Raw genomic sequence first — 19,781 nt, 5'->3', positions numbered from 1 at the left:
TCTTTCAGCTGAGGCAGTCTGTAGTGAAACGGCAGCATGGGCATCTGGCTCAACTCAGAATGAAACTTCAACTCATTGCTCAAAATATTGATGAAGCTGTAGGCTCACAACAGGAGCAGCAGAAGTTAAAGCTTTGTATCTCAAAGCATTCTCTAAAGTGCCGAAATTCTGGATTCTGAAAAAGTCACGTGTTCAAAACTCCCCCCGAAACTTTCATGTTGAAGGAAGCAAATAAAGTAGTCTTTTAAAATATTTAAAGTGCTTAGAATATCTCTTCTCATGAAATGTGGAAGGAGATACTATTGTGAGACGATCAGTTCAGTTCACTAAATGTATCTGAGAAATAAAAGGAGAATGAGATTTGGGATCACTCTACAGGTTGGTCTAGCGTATTGAATTGAGATGTCTGCAGGAAACAAATGGTAGAATTAGGAAGTAAAGTCAAAGAAAAAATTAAGTAGAGATTTTTAAGGCTTTCTTCTTTATTAGAGTTGGACCACATGAATAATAATAATAACAACAAAAAAGCTCTCTATGTACCAAAGAATATGAATGTCTTGATAAAAATGAAATGTAATTTTGATGAAAATAATCTCACTAGGAACTCTGGGATTGTTGAATTTAATTAGTGAATAAAATAGATGCAATGGTAGCTCTTTAAAGTTTGATTTTGGATATCTTCGATGTTATGCTGCTAATTTCAGATTGCATCTGTATATAAGCAGTTACTCTGGAGTCTTTGCTGTTGGAATTGTTTAAGACAAAAATAATGGGCTACAGATGAGATCTTTCCTCTGTCACATTAGAGGGTCCTCTGATGAGAAGGAGACCTGGCCTTCTGTGTCTTTAAAGACAAGTATTTTTATTAATTTGGAACAGGATACTATCCAGCCTGTTGGCATTGATGTAGATTTCGTGTTGTTTATCTCAGTTCCTGTGTCCTTAGAGACATCTGTCCTATTTGCTTGATAGTGCTACGATAGAGTTAGGAATCCACAAATAGAAAGCAAGCCACTCTCTCTATGCCTTTATGACATGGGTTTCTTATTTAACATTCATGGGCGGTTTTTGTTAGCTTGTTAACATAGTAGAACTCTCATTTTATTTAAAAAACAACCTTCTGACTGTGATAATTCAGCCTGTTCCATGCTGGAAAATGTTACCCTTCAAGTTAAGCTGCACATTAATTTGAGGCTGCAAAGATGGTAATAACAGTGAAATGCCTGGTAAAGTATTGTGTGATTAAATTGCATAAGGCCTACTTATGCGGGCCCGCTGGTACTACAGTCAGTTCTATATAATCAAAATCACCTTAACTTATTGAATTCCAGGCACCAGCAACCCATGGTTTATGAATAAAAAAATATACCTGAGCAATTAATCCTATTTCATGTTCCACACCGTCTGATATCTGAACCATTTTATAATAAAGAATAAGAGGGTTTTGCAGACCACTTTGATGCAGCTAATCAAGCTCTATTTTTTAAGGGATAGAAGCAAAAGTTTGCTTAGGACTGCCCTTTTTTCCTTCAGCTGGAAGTTAATGACAGTCTGTGCTGTTGGCTTTTCCCAGCTGCTACTATATCAGGAAGCCTTCAGTGCTGGGGCTTTGTTAACCAGGATACATGCTAGCCTTTCTGTTCTGCAAGGAAAGTTTCTACTTGCTGGAGTAGGAATTGTAGCCTTTTCACCAAAACAGTTTGGATAATTTTTCAATGCTTTGTTTTCAAACAGTTGCTTTGATAGAGCGATTGAGGTGTGGAGTCAGTTCCACTGTGATCTCAATGACCTCTCCCACTGGATAACGGAAGCTGAAGTGTTATTAGCCGATGCCCGTGGTCCAGATGGCAGCCTGGAGCTGCAGACAGCTGGACTGCACCAGCAGGTATGTACGATCTGTGCAGAAAACAAGGAAGCTGGAAAAAGTCTAGATTTTTATCTAAAATTCTCATTTTCTATATAGACATATAGATTTGAAATGAAGCTGGGCAATTACACTTTAAAAAGTGGTAACTCTTAAAATTTCTTTTTTAATTGCAGTTTAAAATTATTCTTGGGGAAGATCTGAACCGCTGCATATATTATGGGGTGGAGATGACTCTTAATGTGGATGGGTTTGAGAGAATTTGATAATTCAGATGTTTGTATAATTTTCGTTGTTTTGTTACAGCTTTTAAAATATGTTAATCAGTTAAGAAATCAATATATTATTTCACTTACTTTCTACTCATAATTAAAAAAGTTGACCCCAACAACGGTGAATTATAACTTAGCAAATTACTATTTTAAACTAATGAATTTGCAACATATCATGCCGTGTATAAGCAATCTAGAAAAAGAGAAGACTCCAGTTACAGTTGTCTTAGGTTTGATTGTTTCAGACTTCCGTTCTGGAATGTAATTCCCTGATGTCTTTCCATCTCATCATTATGGAAGAGCAGACTTTTCTGTTAAGCTAAACTACTTTACTTTGTTTTAAATAAGGAGAGGAAAACATAACTTTAAGGATCAGATTTTATTGTTTATTTTGGGGAATAGTGGTTTTCCAAGAGTTAGGTATGTGTTGCTAAATAAACATATGTTCTTCCTAACACACAGTTTGTGTTCCAATCTTGTTGCTGTTTGGAGTTTTCTTCTAGAGCATTTCCCTTCTCTTTCTTGAATTGTCTTATTCCTTATCTAGTTGCAAAGAAATTTTTTGCCAACAATGTAAGGTTTTTATGGTGGTTAGGGTTATATGAAGGATTTAATCCTGATGTCTTCTGACTTCCTTTTGTTTCATGGATTTTCTGTGATGTTTGGGGACCGTGGCAGCACAGTCATAATTATCCTAGCTAAAATACTGTTAAGCTACAGAAATAGTGAGGGGCATAGGTTATGAAAAGAACTGGTTAAAAAAAAAAAGCTGTGACATCTGTTAGCTTTACTAGAAAGTGCTGTATGTTAAGAGGAAAGGAATAAAGCGTGAGTGTGGATTCCAGCACTGATGGTTTAAATGAATTCTTGTGATCCTAAGTAGTATTCAGCAGTCTATTCTGTGTCACTATCTTTTTTTTATGACACTCATTAGAGAATTGAACTAGATTTAACAACAGACTCTTAATAATTTAAATCAACATAATCAAATTTTAAGATAGTAAGATAATACGCACCCGGGATTCATCTTGCATCTTATGAGCCACAGATCAAAGTCACTTTAGGTCAGTGATAAAATTCTGTGTGGCTTTTATGTTTCTGACAGGAACTTGAAGAGGGAGTCAGCAGCCATCAGACCAGTGTTTCAGCATTGAACAGAACTGGCGAAGGGATCATACAGAAACTGTCTGCTACAGACGGGAGCTTCCTGCAGGAGAAGCTGGCGGGATTGAATAGGCGTTGGAAAGCAATCGCCGCGGAGGTCATGGATAGACAACTGAGGTAATAAGTTAATCAGAAATTTGAATGTCTGACCAGATGTGATGAGGAGAATCTCATTTAGAAGACTCTGGGAGAGATAGTGCATTCTATTGCACTCTGTCATTAATCTGAATTTTCCTGACGTTCAGACCTCTTGCCTTTTGAACTGTTTTCTAGAACCAGTTTCTCATAAATGCACCTGCAATTGACTGCTTAGTGAGTCTGTTTAACACAACCCACCAAATGACAACCACAAAACTTATTTTCATAAAATTTTCCTTTGTTTTTAAAATAATTTCATTGCTAAGCCAGACCTTTTTAGAAATGAAGCTGCTTTCTCTAGCTGAAGCTGAACTTTAAGTACATTACCTTGATTTCTGTTTTTGCATTGTCAAAGATACAGTAACTGAAACATTTGTATCATTCTTGAATTTCTACAATACTATAAAATGAGATCTTTAGGTCTGTGATTGCAATATTTAATCCATCTGACTAGATATTTTCTGAAAAATATGAAAATCTATTTTGAAGTAGCCTTAAATTTACTTCAAAAGATCAAAGAACAGGATTATCTGAGATAAATATACAAATCTGAGAACAGAAGATCTATCCCTGCTCTGTTCTTACTGCTAAAAGTATGTAAGGATAAATCCCTGAAATGAATAGTTATTTTTTGAAGGCTATTTATTTAATTATATGTTTTTTAACGTCTCCTGATACATTTAGAAATATAACAAGATTTTTCTTAATTATTTAGTTTGAGAAGTTCCATTAAAGCTTTGTGTGATTTGGGGAATTTTTTCCTTGGAGGGTTTGGAGACATTTCTAATACTTTCGCTAACAGTGGCCCTGTAGTGGCTTACAATGATTAGGCCTGAAGGTGTTCTCATACTGTCCCTTATGCTTAATGTTTTCTGAAGACTTTTAAAAGTCTGTTTTGTGACTTTGGAACTGAAATTTATCTAGTTTTAAGGTGGCAGTATTAATTTCAAGTATCTTGCATTTTAATGATGAGGATAGAATCCTCTGAATACCAAAATGAATCCTTTAAAATGCTCCAACCACTGAAAAACACGTGACTACGTTGCATCAGAAGTAATGTAAGACTGACATGCTGCGTTCACATTTTTTGTTTTCCTTTTAAGGCTAAAAGGAGAGAATCAGCAGCTGATAGAGTACAGAAAGAAGCTTGATGAGCTGCGTTGCTGGTTGGAAAACGTAGAAAATGCTCTGGACACAAGATTTACATTCAACCATGAAGAAAACTTGCGAGAATTACAGGCAAGATCAATTAATGCATATATGTGTATGCACATGTATGTCTTGTGCGAAGTATTGGGACATGGCTTTTGAGGAGGGCAATTTTCACGTTGTAAATGGCCAGAGAAATACTATGGTTGTGTGAGACAGTTTTGTGAGATTACTCACACAGGCAAGATGCATCTCATAATGAAGTTGAGTTGAGCGGATAACTATGTTATCTAGCTGGAAGATTACGGCTATGTATCAGAAAGTGAGAAATATATGTACAACTGATAAAATTTAGTAAGTGGAATTTCACTGAAAGTTATGTCCCCAAGTCAACTTTGTAGTTGTCTAAACTTTAGCAGAAAGCCCATAAGCTTGAAACGGTAAGTAAGCATCATTGTCCTGTTCGATGGGCAGCTTTAGCAGTTTGTAACGTGTGTAAGATTTTTGTTTAACCTGCTTTTTAAACTATAAGGGTTTTGGTTCTTTCAAGTGACTTGGCTGCATATGTATGCATGTATTTTTCCTGTTTATTTTGTGCCTGGCTTTGACAACAGAATAGCTTTGGTTTGTAAGATGTGTGAAGGAGAATGTTTCTGGAATCCTAAAAGAATGGAAGGAATAGTCCATCCAACAAATCTGCTTGCTCATGTTTTTGTAAATGAGTAATAAAAAACCCCAACCCAACCTTTATTAGGCCAAATCAAGTGGAAAGGCTTCAACTTCCTACAAATGTGTATAAAAGATGTGAAGTAGTTGCAGTTGTGTTTGCCTAAACAAATTATCATGTCAATTGAGTATTGACTGTCTGACTATCATGAAAGTTTAATTTTTCTTGTCATCTACCTTAATATAGATGCCTGAAATGAAAGGTAGAGCTGGAAAAAGGAGGGAAAGAGCAGAATCTTCTAGAGAAACACTGATAGGGAATTATTAAGTGCCAATCTGGCTCTGTGAAAGCAGGAACATGTGTGCAATTTTAGTTAGGTATATTAAGGAAAGGTGAGTTTGCCATAGAACAGGTACTAAGATTGCTGGGCTTTTCAGGAGGGTGAAGAACTCATCTGCAAAGAGACTCAGAGCTTGCCTTGTTTTGTCTAGTCAAATACAGAACAGTGAGAAGGGATATGATCATGAGAATAAGAATGCGCAGGGAAGATGAGGTATTATTAAAGGCTAGTATTAGGGAAGTGGGAATAACTGATCAGTCAGGAATAAATACAGTCTGGGAATGAGAAGGAGATTTCTAAGTAGAGCTTCTGGAGCAGCCTCCAATTGAAAAAGATATAACGTGTTTTAAAAAAAATAATTATTTTAAGGTAGATCCTTGAAAATTTAGAAAAGGCACTATTTGGTCAAGTGCTCATTGTAGCAGGGTACTCTGTTTAGTGATCTCCCTTTCAGGCCTGTTCCTGTCACTGTACTATACATACCGCCGTAATAGTTGTGTAACAGATGTTAGTATACATATTGCGGTGGCTAAATATGATATGTACTTACTATTGTAATTTTTTTTTTGTTCTAATGCTTTAAAGACGATATTCGTGGTTCCTACTCCACAGTGCTTATTGTCTGTGGGCAAATGATAGCATAATTAATGTAAAGTCAGTGGAAGTTCAAGCATAAGCTTTTTTCAGGATCTAACCTGCACTTTCATGTTTAAAAAGAAGACTATGGGATATTGATCAAAATAAAGTTGTAAAGTTATGTTTAATTTCCAAATACTTTTAGAGTACATTTCCTTAAGAGTAAAGTACTTTGTAGTGATCTACCGTGTACTCGTGTAATGCATGTCAGGAGTGGGCCTTTAGTTTTTATTTTTAAAAAAACAATGTAGGCAACGATTTTGATTAAAAAATTTGTTGCCTTTTGGGTACACATGGTACATCCAGAGGTGATCAAATAGAAGCATCTTGTGAGATGAGAATCGGTGTGCGTGATATGGAGCTGCATAGGTATCTTGGCTGTTTGTAGTTTGTGGGTTTTTTTTCCAGTTAGCAATAAATGCTGATATTTGAACAAATATTTCAATAATATCTACATAGAGCACAGAAACCAAAATAGAAGCTTTTCTCTTACATATTTCCAAGGAAATTTCTGAATATTGCAGTTAAAGGAAAGCTCCCCCTTTCCTCCCACCCCTTTACTGAAGCATGTATGTATTTTGCTCCAACCTAAAAGTCTTTTGTCCCTTTTAGGTCTTAAGTGATGAGATGGAATTACAGGGAGACAAGCTGGAATGGCTGAACAGAACTGAACCTGAAGTGCTTTTGGATAAAAATGTTGATCTTCAAGAAAAAGACAAACTTTCTGATTGCCTGCAGTCCCTCAATGTGAGGTGGAATAAGGTGTGCATTTCTTCAGCATTGGATACCCGAAGTTGAAAATACAGTGATGTACTTGGAGTGGTTGTTTTCCTTTCCATGAATCTGTGACGTGTACATAAAATGTCTTGGAAGCCATGCAGGAATGTTGAGGAAATATGCTCCAATCCATGTCTACATGAAAATGCTGGTGAAGATTTTTCCATCAGAATGAGTTCGTTTAGTTAGCTTAGATTTTGTTGATTTTCTTTTGTATTGGCTTTCTTTTAAACAGCTGGATCAAAAATATTTTACTTATTTGAGGCAAACATTAATGTATTAATTTGAAATTGAAAGAGTCACAATAAATCTTTGTTGTACAGGAAAGCTGAACATTTGCAGCAGTTAAGAGGAAAATATACGAAGCTGTGGTAAAGCTTAGTGAGAAAATCTTATCAAGTGTGTCTAGGATTCTTCTTGAGTATGACTGATGTAAGTTAGAAACTCTAGTGTTCAATCTCACTGGCAAATATATGAGAAGAAAATAAGTCACTGGTTGGAGTAAAAATAGATGTTTTTTCAAGCAGAGCTGGAGATCCAAGTAAAAAAGGTGGAATTATTTGGGATTATATTATGTATCTGGGAGGGTAAGAATTTATTGAGGAAAAGGGCTTTTGATAGTTCAGGGAAAGAAAAAGATCTGATTTTATCTACTCAGCTATGAAAATGGGAATTTTTTTTTTTCTGCCATTGCACATTACATTTCCATCACTGCCTTTTAAAAACTTTTAAAAAGCTAAGTAGGCAAATTTTTCTTCACTACAATAGACTTTAGTGGTAACATTTTTTTCTTTTTAAATTAATTCTCTATTCCTCTTCTTTCTTGTCACTGATGACCACAAAGCATGCTTTATGTCATCTTTCCTTCAAAGTGTACTCAAATAATGAGTCATAGCTTTGATGCTTAGGCAGTAAAAACCATTTAAACAAACTGTCTGCAACAGTTCATTTATTTCTCCCCAAAATTTAGGTAAGACACTGGAACGTATTGAAATAACACTCTCGAAGTTCCTCTTGGCATTTTTATTGTTTTCAAATGATACCTTGAAAAAAATCATTGAAATATATCTGAGTCATGCCATTGTAGCAAGCATGGTGTAGAATGTTTTGTCTGCTAATAAGTGATTCCTTTTTTCTGCTAATATAAGTTGTCTTACTGTTTTTAACCCTCTCTGCCGGGCTGTAGGTGTTCAGAGAGGTGCCTGACAGAGTGAGAGAATTGGAGGCATTTGTTGGGCAGCGTCATCTTGTTACACAGACAAAGCCTTCTGGTGAGTGATCAATCCTTCTGTTGTGCTTAATTGTATTGAGTTTAATCCTGTTTGTAGTCAAAAATAATCCAAAAAGGAAAAACCTTCCCAATGAATTTAGACAAGTCAAAATAAGAAATGTTGTTCATTGCTGTACTTGGGGCTACCTGCCTATGAGGGAATGTTTGGTTAGGGAAAACATTACTCTGTGGTTCAGGATTGGGAGCGTCCTTCGGGGTTCCCCTAAGAATTTTGAAATGGAGGAATGTTTTAGTAGAGCTTAGGCCTCCTAAGCCTTGTACTAGGTACAGAATAAAAAGTACAGTGTACTAGGTACAGAAGCCAGTGTCCTAGGTACAGAATAAAAACCAAAATAGCTATGTTTGTGACAGCCTGGTTTCCTGTGGATTTGTGCCTTGCGGTCATGCCTTTTGGTAACTAAGATCCGCTAGAAGCTTTCCCTACAGCTATTAATTTGTAGGATCTCCTGCACGCAGATTCTCTGTGGTCCTATCAGTAATGGTCATTCTGCATCTTTCAGCTCAGTAGGGGCACAGATAAGATAGATCTTTCTCATCTGCTAGATACTTACCTTCCTAAATTTTGTGGGGGAAGCTGTCTAAATATGATACGTTCTTGTGTCAGATACAGACACTGGCTGTCTTTTCAAGTCGTTAAAGGCAGATCAGTAGATACAGAGTGTAAACAAGTTGCCCAGGTCTCCTTTTTAGAAAACTAGGTGAAAAAAGCCCTTGCCTGAAAGACTCTGCAGCATGAGCTTCAGTAAATTAATTCTTTTTTTTTTTTTCAATTCAGCATCAGTAAACAAAATTTAAAGGAGGAAAACCAACTTTAGTTTAATCCTTTAAAAACTGTGATTCAGCTTGTTTTCCTTTTATACAGGGTATTTGTTAAGTAAAGCTCCTGTATTTCATTGCTTCAGGCGAGTGTGTAATATTCATGCTCCAACTTGACTTAATTTACTGTTTTCTTTAAACTAGAACACAACCAAACGCAACTTCTGGAGAAAAATCTTACTGTTCAGTTCGTTCCTCACTTCTTTGCAGTGTCAGGTTTAAAAGAGGGAAAGGACGAGGCTGAACTAGTGGGTGTCTCTTAGGGCAGTTGTGTATTGCCAAATCCATGAAGCATCTATTGGAGCAGCTCAACGTGCTTGTGCTTAAGTGAATTCTGAGCCACGAGTGGGGAAGCCTTTCTGCTACATATTTAAAAAGTGAGAAAGACAATTTTGGACATTTATCTTAAACGAAAGGATTGGTTTTTATGCTTAACAAGGGTCGATTCCCTTTTGTGTCAGAGTGCTTAGCTTCACTGCATTAGATGTAATATCATTTCACCTTTGCAAGTTTTCTTCTTTATTTTTTATTTAGACTGAATCATTTGCGTGAGTCTTTGGCATGCAGTGAAATAAATAGCCTTTTACTTAAAAAAAAAAAAAGGCAAAAGGAATTTCTGATTGCTTAGTTTCTGATGATTAAAATGTCTCAAATACTTGTTTTGCTGCGCTTTCTCTGTCAATGCGGTTGCATATTTATAGGAATTACAAAAAAACCCTGTAATTCCCACAATTGCACATGTAGCTGTGACTTTCTTCTTCAACAAAAACCCCAAACTCTGTTTCAGATGTCCAAAAGGTGGTGCTAGTATCTTCTTCATTGGAAATTCCTGTTAAGACTCAGCAGGCTTTGGAACTTTCTGCACCTGCTGATCTGGATAAAACTACAACTGAGCTGGCTGACTGGCTGGTATTGATTGACCAGATGCTCAAGTCAAACATAGTCACCGTGGGAAATACTGAAGAGATCAATCGGACTATTGCACGAATGAAAGTATGTGTTTTTGTGAAGGCTAGTGGATTGGAAAATTGACTCACAGTTTAATACCTTGTATATTCAGTAAAGAAATTACATGTGGGTGGTTGTTTTTTAAAAGAAAAAAAAAAGAGAAAAAGAAACTGCAGTAAATGCATAACTTGAAAATTACACTTTAAATGCTGTTATTACGCTCCTCTTTCCTCTACTGTTTCCTGTTAATTCCTGTATCCTTATGTGAGCTAGGCACTGCTATTTTTTTTGTTTTAAACAAAGCATGTAGAGAATACCTCCTGAAAATGACATCTTTTTTGGGATGTATAGATAGCTGATGTGGAAGACTTTGGAGCAGCTTCATATTTTCTTGGAGTGTGACCTTTACGATCCATTCTTTAGTGGTTTCTAATGAGTTTTGCTGTGTTGTAGTTAGACTAAACTGATTTCCAGAGACATGCTAAAGTGATTAAAAGTTGTAACATAAATGTTTATGATGTAAATGTTTTTTTCTGTTGATAGCTTGTGCTATGCTGAGCCATGACTAAGGGCAGTATTTGTGAGATGTATGCTACCATTAAGGTTCATTTTATTTGACTTGATATCAATTAACATGAGTAACTGTAGAGTAAAAGCTGCAGGCTAAACAAGAGCTACAGTGTTTCTGTGGGTGTCTAAGATAGTCTGAATTTCAAAAGAATAATGCGATGTACAGTAACTTTGGAAACACTTTCTTTTAACTGTGTAATACTTGTGTTATGGGCTTCTGGTACGTTGCTGTAGTGAAATGACTATGTGTTTAATACAAAATATAGTCTGATTGTTCCTCCCTGTTCTCTTCCTTCTCCATCTCTTCCCCCCCCCCAAATGATCAGAGTTTGGTAAGAGGAAAAAAAGTTATAGATTGAAAAATAGATATTGGAAAATATTGTGCAATGCCTGCGATAATTGTGTAATTTGTGCAAGTTAACCTTCACCTCTGGATTTTCAGTAACTGTAATGCAGAATATTTTTGCATTTTTAAAGCAATCCTGCGATACTGTGACAATTAAAGATTACAGTAATGATGGGAACAGCCACCTACTTGTGGTGTCACATACATTTTTTTGTTTGTTTGTTTTATCTACAAATAATACAGATGATCTTAACTGAATTCTGCTTTTTGGACTTAAAAATTGTATCCTCATTCTCAACAGATAACAAAGGCAGATTTGGACCAGCGGCACCCTCAGCTAGATTCTGTTTTTACATTGGCTCAGAATTTGAAAAATAAAACTTCCAGTTCAGACATTAGGACAGTGATCACAGAAAAACGTAAGTTTCTGCATTCTGTGTTTGCAAATACAGTGTTTCCATGACAGTAAACAAATCTTCATATCTTTGTCTTAAACTTTTGATTTTGAGCCTAGCTGAAGTTGCCTTCCTTGAACGAATCGAAAACTTAGCAGTTAAGTGGCTTTCACCCTAACAGTCTAATGACTTAGGACAATAACTTCGTGTACGTACTTCTGAAATTGTTGACTGGGAGTAGAGCTTTTAAGTCACTGATATATGCTTGCAAATTGACTTTGCAGCTTAAAAGTCCTCACCTCCTTTGAAAATTTCTTCTGCTGGTGCCTAAGGAAAGAAGACATACAACTGACACAATTAGAAACACAGGGACAAAGTATTCTTTGAACTCTTAAGCCTTATGCGTTGCTAAGATTAGAAGATTCATGCAGCAGGAAATATCGCGGTTAGAAGTAAAAATGGAAGGATATATTTCCTTATGTTTTCCTCTGCAATATAGTTCTCCTTTACTGTATCTTTACTACATCAGGAGTTCTTTCCCATCTTTCTGCCTTTGATACCAGTCTGGTGCCCCAGCAACTTTTTCTAAGAACCTGCCCATTGAACCCACAGAATGCTGAGGCTATCAAGAATTTCACTATTTTTCTGTCCTGTTTTGGTGGAGACAGAAGAGAGGGGGAATATGTGAACATTACACAGAGTAAGGTTAACCTAGCTATTAATAGGGAAAAATATATCAAGAACTATTATTTCTATAGTGATAATACTACTATGTAAACATCAACTATCTATCCATTTCAACCAAGTTGCTATTTTAGGCAGCTATTTCTCAGGGATATTTTTTCCTTCCAGCTTTGTGAGGAGAGCCTAAACATTTAAGAGTTTTTTTCTCCGCAGTTCATTAGCCAGCACAAAGGTTTATAGCCTTTTTTTCACTCCTGCTGTTTTTGCTTTTGCTGTTTTAGTGAAACCACTGATCTGTGCCAGCAGCTGCTGGTTTCCTTCAAACATACTCTTTATCCAATATGGTTATATCTTATCTCTTTTTAAAAATAAAACCACATATTTTTATTTGTTATTGGGGTACCTATGCTTTCTTCTGAGTTCTCATTCAGCATGACCTATGTCATGCCTGAAAATTAATCCAAAAGTTGCCTGTGGGTTGAAATTGATGAATCTATATTGCACAGATTATTGAGTTTGTCCGCCAGTAATACAGTTACTCTGATAAACAGGCTTCTCTACCACAGTCTTTGAGAGCTTTGTGAAACTAAACAGAATATTGAATGTATTAAAGTTAAGTGATCTTCCCAAGCTATTATACAAGCATAATGGCTTTGTATACTTCTAAAACTTTTTTTTTTAAAAAAAAAAGCAAAGGGTGAACTTCACTTAAGTGGTTTTAGCTTAAGCACAACCTTTGGCATTTTTACTTCATGGAAGATTGAAGTGATATGAGTATCAAGGATGTTAATTTTCTAATAAAATTGCATACTTACTGGTAAGATAAATATATTGGATGTGTTGCATACTGCCTACCTGCTGCTGCTCAAGAAATCCAGCTTTTTTTTTTCTTTCTTTTGTTTGCTTTTTTACATTTGCTGTTTTACTCTTTATTTCTAGTGATATGTGTTTCTAATAACTGTCATGACACGTAATAGGGAAACCTGTTTCCACCTCCATAGACTTTCAAGTAATATACTTTTTTTAACCATCTGTAAGTATTAAGAAGATGATGTGATGCTATCTATTTCTTTCCGAAGGCAGACATACTGCTTTCCCTGACACGCTTTTTTGTCCTAGACTCTTATGTTGTCTTTTTCACCCTTTATTTACTAAAGGTTAAATCCTGTTAATTGATCATCTAGTGTAACTCTATTGAGAAAGGAACAGGATAACTGAAGGAAATGGAGTGAGATCAATAACTTCTCTGTTCTGCTGTGTAATCTACATAAGGCTGTAGAAACCTGTGGTGGAATGAAAGTGCCAAAGTAGGTTGTTACTGGAGTGTTTCTGTCTTGGCCAGAATTGTAGTACAGGTGCCATTAGACTGCCTTCAACACACAGTGATCTGGAAAGCTTAGTTCACTTTGTATAAGCTGTCCAGATCTAAACAGTATTTATGTAATTATTTGTTTATTTTTATTGGTTTAAGTTGCAGATGCACGAAGATGACTTGCTGGTATAGCCGTCATCTTAAAATTGTGCTCCTTAGAGCCCTGCTGCTGGTGCATCTCTGCAGTGCAGCTGCAGCAGGTTTGCCTCCCATGTGTGTACTTGAAAAGTAAAATAACACCTTTGAAATATTCCAGAAATAATAGTTGTTACCAGTATGCTGACCTACTTAAACAAAAGTTAGAAAAACACTTGCATTTTTCATTTGTGTGTGTGAACATGTAAACTACATGAGGAACTAAAACACTGAATGTCGAAACTACTGTATTTGAGAATGAGTTATGTTATTGCTGCTTGTCCTGAAAATTAAGTGGTTGTTATGGCTACTTGTTTCTTTGCCTCAGGTTTTTCATATTCTGTATTGTCGTCCACAGTGGAGAAGGTGAAGAACCAGTGGGACAACACCCAGCATGGCGTGGAGGTGCGGCAGCAGCAGCTGAAGTACATGCTGGCGGACAGCGTGCAGTGGGATGAGCAGAGGCAAGAAATGGAGCACCTCATGGAGCAGTGTGAGATCCGTCTGCGTATGCTCCTGCAGGCCCCGAAAGAGATGCTTGCCAAACAGGTTTCAGACAACAAAGTAAGACCATCTACATTTCCCTCCCCCCGCCCCCGCTGACTCCTTGGTCTGTGTAATGCTACTGAATTCCATTTATGTGAGAATATACGATTTAGTTGTAGGACTAATTTGGCAATTCTGTCTCTTTTTGATATATTCTGAATTGTCTCTATTTTTTTTATATATCAGACTTCCTAAGAATTGCCTTCTGGGAGAGAAACAGGTGGCATGCATGCATGTGTGTCTTTTTATAAGTGTAGTTGAAATGAGTATACTGTAGCATCAAATAAATGATATTATACAAAAAGCTTGAACCTCAGACCAATAAAATTTTAATCATACAGCCACAGAATGTAGCATTTATTACTTCATAGGAATGCATTAGCAGTAGTTTAGTAAACCCAGGAATGGACTAAGTTATTTAAAATTATCTGGAATTTCACTTCTCATGAGTGCCAGGCATATTCAACACTCTTTTTTTCTTCCAGACCCATGCAATCTTCATTGCTTTTTGTATCACAGCAAACCTGATGTGATAAAAATAAGTCTGATGTCTTTTGTCCTGGTGGCTGTCAGAAAAAGGGCAGGCTCTAGGTGGCCCAGAATGAGAACTAAAGAGGCAAATCAGTGAGGAGGGAATCTTATCAGTGCAGTATTTAGAACAAGGCTATAATAGAGTTTTAAAAAATGTGTGTGTATGTGTGTATATATATATTCATGAAGGGACAATGTAAGGGTGTGCAGCTGGGTATGGAAAGAAGCAGGGAGTTTGGTGAGAATTTCTCACTGATTCATAGCTATTTCAGTAAACAATAAAATTGTATGGTTTTCATCATCTGTCTCTGCATGAGCAGGGGGTTGGAAATATGGACTATTAGGTCTGGTTTGCTTTGCTCAAGTGAAAGCAGGCCTGTGCCCAAACGTGTAGTACAGACATTGTAAGATAGAACTGGACATATATATGCAAATATATTTTTTTGAGTTAGAAATAATGTTGAGTTCTGGATTCTGTAAAGTCAAGGCACCTTGTGAATATCCTGCCACAATAAGCAAACATATCTAATGTATTTTCTCTATTTAAAAACAAAAAACCCTCACAAAACAATGAAATCAGATTCTCATGCTGTGCACTTCATTTGTGCCACTTTTAGCTGCCGCTTATATCAATAATTTAAACTTATTCATGCTACTAAAAATACGGAAGCATTTTTACTTCTGTTGCCAGTAAAACACAGAAGAGAATTTTTTAGCCTTTGTCGGTTCTGGCAAATATAATTTTTTCCTTTTTTGTGTGTGTGTTTTGATTGATTCATTGTCAGGACACTTAGTATCTGTAGACTTTATTTTTAAGATTTTTCTTCTAGATTAAAAATATGCATTTTTTTGTTAAAAAAACGCTAAAAGGGGAGCTTTGTACTATGATAAAATGCATAATATGAAAAATAGTCTGATTTTGATTTTACTCTGTTTAATTCTGGAATTGCTTTTTAGCTGCTAATACAGGATTTGCATAGAGGTGACATCACGGTAGCTGCATTCAACGATCTCTCTAATAAACTTCTTCGAGAGTATCGTGATGATGACACAAGGAGGGTGAAGGAAACTACTGACCAAATGAACACTTGTTGGGTTAATCTGAACCAAAGGTAATTACAAGGTTTCACTATATATGTAGCTGTTTCTGTCTTAAACTTGTATCCTATGTACACATGTGTATTGCAGTCTTTTCTCTGTTTTACTGGAGCGTTTAGGGCTACTGTGGAAATTAGTCAACTACAGTGAAGCTGTCTTAAGTTTTGATGATGGAAATTCCCACAGTTCATCATGGAAGGCTTCTGTAAACCTTCCCATTTATGTGGTGTTTTTTTTAAGAGCAGGAGAGGAATTTCTTCTCTGTGTTTGGTCTCAGGTTTGCCTGTGGCTAGTAGAGACATAGATCTGTCCGAGCGTGTTCAGAGGAGGGCCACAAAGATGATCCAGGGGCTGGAGCACCTCTGCTACGAGGACAAGTTGCGGGAGCTGAGATCGTTCAGCCCTGAAAAGAGAAGACTTCGGGGGGACCTAATAGCTGCCTTCCAATACCTGAAGGGAACCTACAGGAAGGCTGGGGAGGGACTTTTTACAAGAGTGTCCACTGATAGGACAAGGGGAAATGGGTTTAAGTTGAACGAGAAAAGATTTAGATTAGATCTTAGGAAGAAATTCTTCAGTACGAGGGTGGTAAGACTTTGGAATAAATTGCCCAGAGAAGTTGTGGATGCCCCCTCCTTGGAGGTGTTCAGGGCCAGGTTGGACGGAGCCTTGAGTAGCCTGATCTAGTTGAGAGGCGTCCCTGCCCATGACAGGGAGGTTGGATTAGATGATCTCTAAGGTCCCTTCCAGCCTGTGCCATTCTATGATTCTATTCTCTAAGTGTCTTTGAAGAGTTCTCTCCCATTCCTTGACGCTGGTACGCTTTATGTATTTGTAGTCTGTTGCTGAGCTTTCATAAGGCTGGAAGTATTCAGCTTGGTCTTCCAATGCATTCATTCATTATGGCCTTTCATCTACAGGAAACTTTCCCTGAATGAGGCTGCACTTTGGGCTCTTAAGTGTGATGTTTCTAGCACTCCTATGTAGAAGATACTTGAGCTATAGGAACTGAGACTTACTTGAAACTTACTTCTTTCTATTCATCCTCTATTAAGACATATTTGCAAATGTCTTAATGAAAATATGGTATTTCCCGATGCATAATATATTTTTTCTGCAAGGTAATCTAATCTCTGCAGAAATTCTTTAGTATTTGGTAGAAAATTAACATTTAGAATAGTGTCTGACTCAGTGCCTGCAGCTTAAAGGATGGTATGCTTTGTCATTAGAGGGACAGAAGAGAAAATTGATCCTGTGTATATGGGTGTGGGGGAGATGACAACCAAAGTCCGTATGTATGTGTGCATATATGTGCATGTAAAAAGGGCAACTGCTTTTGTAAAGATGTGTCAATTAAGTGAATAAAAATCCTACATAATAACGCCTTTGAAGTTGATGTTATATCCTGAGGAGTGAGAGGAAGAGAACATCACAGTGGCAAGAAGCAGGCAATGAAGGAAGCAGAGCACAATCTCGTCTTATCCTTCTTTGGAGGAAAATGGTACTTATGTCGCTTTGTGCTTCTGATGCGTCAGGTGGTTTCCTGGTTATATCCATTGAGAAATGAGGTACAAAATAGGTAAAACTTTGTATGGCTCATTTCATGTGATCATTTGAGAGAGAATAAAAATTTGTTAATCTCTAAATGTTTTGAGATATAAGATAGAATTTTTCAAGTAAGTAAAACATTTCATAATTATTCTATATGATGCAGGTAACTTCTTTCAGAAAACTTCCAATAGACTATGGGAAAGGCTTCGACATGGCGAAACTTCCTTGGCTTTTTACTTTTACTTTTTCTGAACTAGGTCATAGTGATGAGGTCATCTCCTGAAATGGCTCTTCCTGACAATTCATTTGCATTAAGATTAGAGACTGCAGCATTTTCACTATCAGATCGTCCTTTCTTTCCTCAAAATAAAATAATAATTTTTCCAAAAATGCCATTAACTTCGTCTGAATGTCATGATGACATCTGGGGATGAAGATGCAATTAGAGGGTGAGGGGAAACAGCTCCTTGTTGCATTAGCAGTAACAGTAGACTACAGCTCTGCAGTAGTCTCATTCACATTCAAACTTTGCAGTGTTTTGGCTAGAACTGGCATAAAAGGGCCCACCATTCAGAGCAGGTGACCAGAAAGAGCAGCTCCTGCCTGGAAGCCTCTAATTATTTTTGAATCTGCTTAAAGTCTGGAATAATAAGCAGTTGCAGTCTGTTGTGTATAACTGCAGCTCCTCAATTATCACTGGGGCTACTGTTTTGCTGTCTGCAGCCTCAGGAAGATGAGTATCTGCTTTGGTTTTTAGCTAGAGACAGAATGTAAAGAACTCCAAGAGCTAGCAAGTAGCCAGAGCATGGAGCTGCTCAATTTAACCTCATGGAGCAGCAGAATAGAATTAAAAGGGGAGAAGTTGTAGTAAAAGCACCTTTTCAAGGGAATGAAGGTTTTTGTACTTACTTTAAATGCAATAAATAGAAACACCTAGCGAACCTTGAGTGACAAGGTTCATGTGGCATATCTCGGGACACGCAGAGATTGTACATAGATTTCATAGATTTTGAGGTTGGAAAAGACCTTAGAGATTATCCAGTCCAACCGTTCCTAATCCCCCATTAAACCATATCCCTAAGTAGATCGTCCACCCTATTCTTAAACACATCCAGGGATGGGGACTCAACCACCTCCCTGGGCAGCCTATTCCAGTGGCTGACAACCCTTTCAGAGAAGAAATACTTCCTAACATCCAACCTGAATCTCCCCTGACTAAGCTCATACCCATTTCCTCTTGTTCTATCACCCAACATTAATGTGAAGAGCCCTTCCCCTACCTCCCCACTGTCCCTTCTCAAGTATTTGTAGGCTGTAATCAGGTCTCCCCTCAGCCTCCTCTTCTCCAGGCTAAACAGTCCTAATTCCCTCAGCTGCTCCTCATAAGTTTTATTTTCCAGCCCCTTGACCAGTTTAGTCGCCCTTCTCTGGACCCGCTCCAGGAGCTCAATATCTCTTTTAAAGCAAGGGGCTCAAAACTGGACGCAATAAATAAGTACATGGAGGACATGTGCGGCCCTATGGCTTCTATAAGCACAAATCTGTATTTATAGCATAATAATTTAAAATACCAGTTTGCTCCTGTGCTTGGAAGTTGTGGAAGGGGTCCTTGGTGACATCACCTGGAAGAATCACAGTCCTGAATAGCACAAGAACACTAGCAGGAAGACTATAGCCATGGCATGTAAAGTTGAATGAGCTTATTTTAAAACTGTTGGCATTAAGACATTGAACCTTCCCAGCTTGACATTGTGTAAATGGGATACTCTGTCCAGTGGCTATTTATGTTCTATTTTTATACTTTAGGGTGAAACTGTAGTAATTCTGTATCTTTTTTGCTGCCTCAGTAATGGATTATAATTGTTGTCTGTACTGTCTCAGATGTTATTTTCTGATGTTCTTTTGATCATGTGCGTGCATGCATTACAGATTTTTAGTTTAAATTTGAAAAAAATAATTGGGTGGAGCAGACACCTGGAACAGTGCTATGAAAACTTAGATAGTAGAGTCACAATTTTCTTTTTCTTGGACTTGTCTTAGTCTAAGCAGATTCTATTAGCATTCTCCACTATCATTATACTCACTAAGTGAAGTTAGTTGCATTTGTAAAGGATTTTCCAGGTTCTCCTTACATTTAATTCTTACATCCTGGAAGGACCGTCTGTCTTTTGACACTGTTCTAATTGTACTAGAATTCTTTGAAAATCTGAGTCATCTTTTTCTAGCATGAGGTAGTCATTAATCTGTAGTACAGAATTCTCCATCGTTTTCCATTTGTGGCCATTACTGTAAGGAAATGAAATTATTTGTGTCTTCTCTGTAAAAGCGTTGCTCACTACTACTGTACAGGTCCTCTTTAGAAGCACCCATGTCATCTCAGAACATTAGTGTAAATCTTTTAATTTATGCTTCTAGAGTACGTATTTAGTGACAGGAATGATTTTCAGCTTTAGTTCAAATATGACAGCAGTGGGACTATACTAGTATTTCA

The 19,781-nt window shown here is 37.1% G+C and overlaps 1 protein-coding gene across 1 annotated transcript in view; it reads left to right on the top strand.

Annotated features, from left to right (window-relative positions):
• The window catches only part of UTRN (utrophin), a 366,325-nt gene that overhangs the window by 124,093 nt on the left and 222,451 nt on the right, over positions 1-19,781 (top strand). Inside the window, exons 42-50 of the mRNA XM_086631518.1 lie at positions 1,735-1,885; positions 3,242-3,417; positions 4,542-4,677; positions 6,843-6,992; positions 8,194-8,278; positions 9,902-10,107; positions 11,280-11,397; positions 13,923-14,128; positions 15,599-15,753. Coding sequence (XP_086487644.1) covers positions 1,735-1,885; positions 3,242-3,417; positions 4,542-4,677; positions 6,843-6,992; positions 8,194-8,278; positions 9,902-10,107; positions 11,280-11,397; positions 13,923-14,128; positions 15,599-15,753 — 1,383 coding nt within the window. The remainder of the gene's footprint in view (positions 1-1,734; positions 1,886-3,241; positions 3,418-4,541; positions 4,678-6,842; positions 6,993-8,193; positions 8,279-9,901; positions 10,108-11,279; positions 11,398-13,922; positions 14,129-15,598; positions 15,754-19,781) is intronic.

Source organism: Tauraco erythrolophus, chromosome 2, assembly GCF_009769465.1.
Source record: "Tauraco erythrolophus isolate bTauEry1 chromosome 2, bTauEry1.pri, whole genome shotgun sequence".
Classification (NCBI taxonomy): domain Eukaryota; kingdom Metazoa; phylum Chordata; class Aves; order Musophagiformes; family Musophagidae; genus Tauraco; species Tauraco erythrolophus.
Note: the sequence above shows the minus strand (reverse complement) of the source record. Positions and strands in the feature narration are given on the sequence as shown.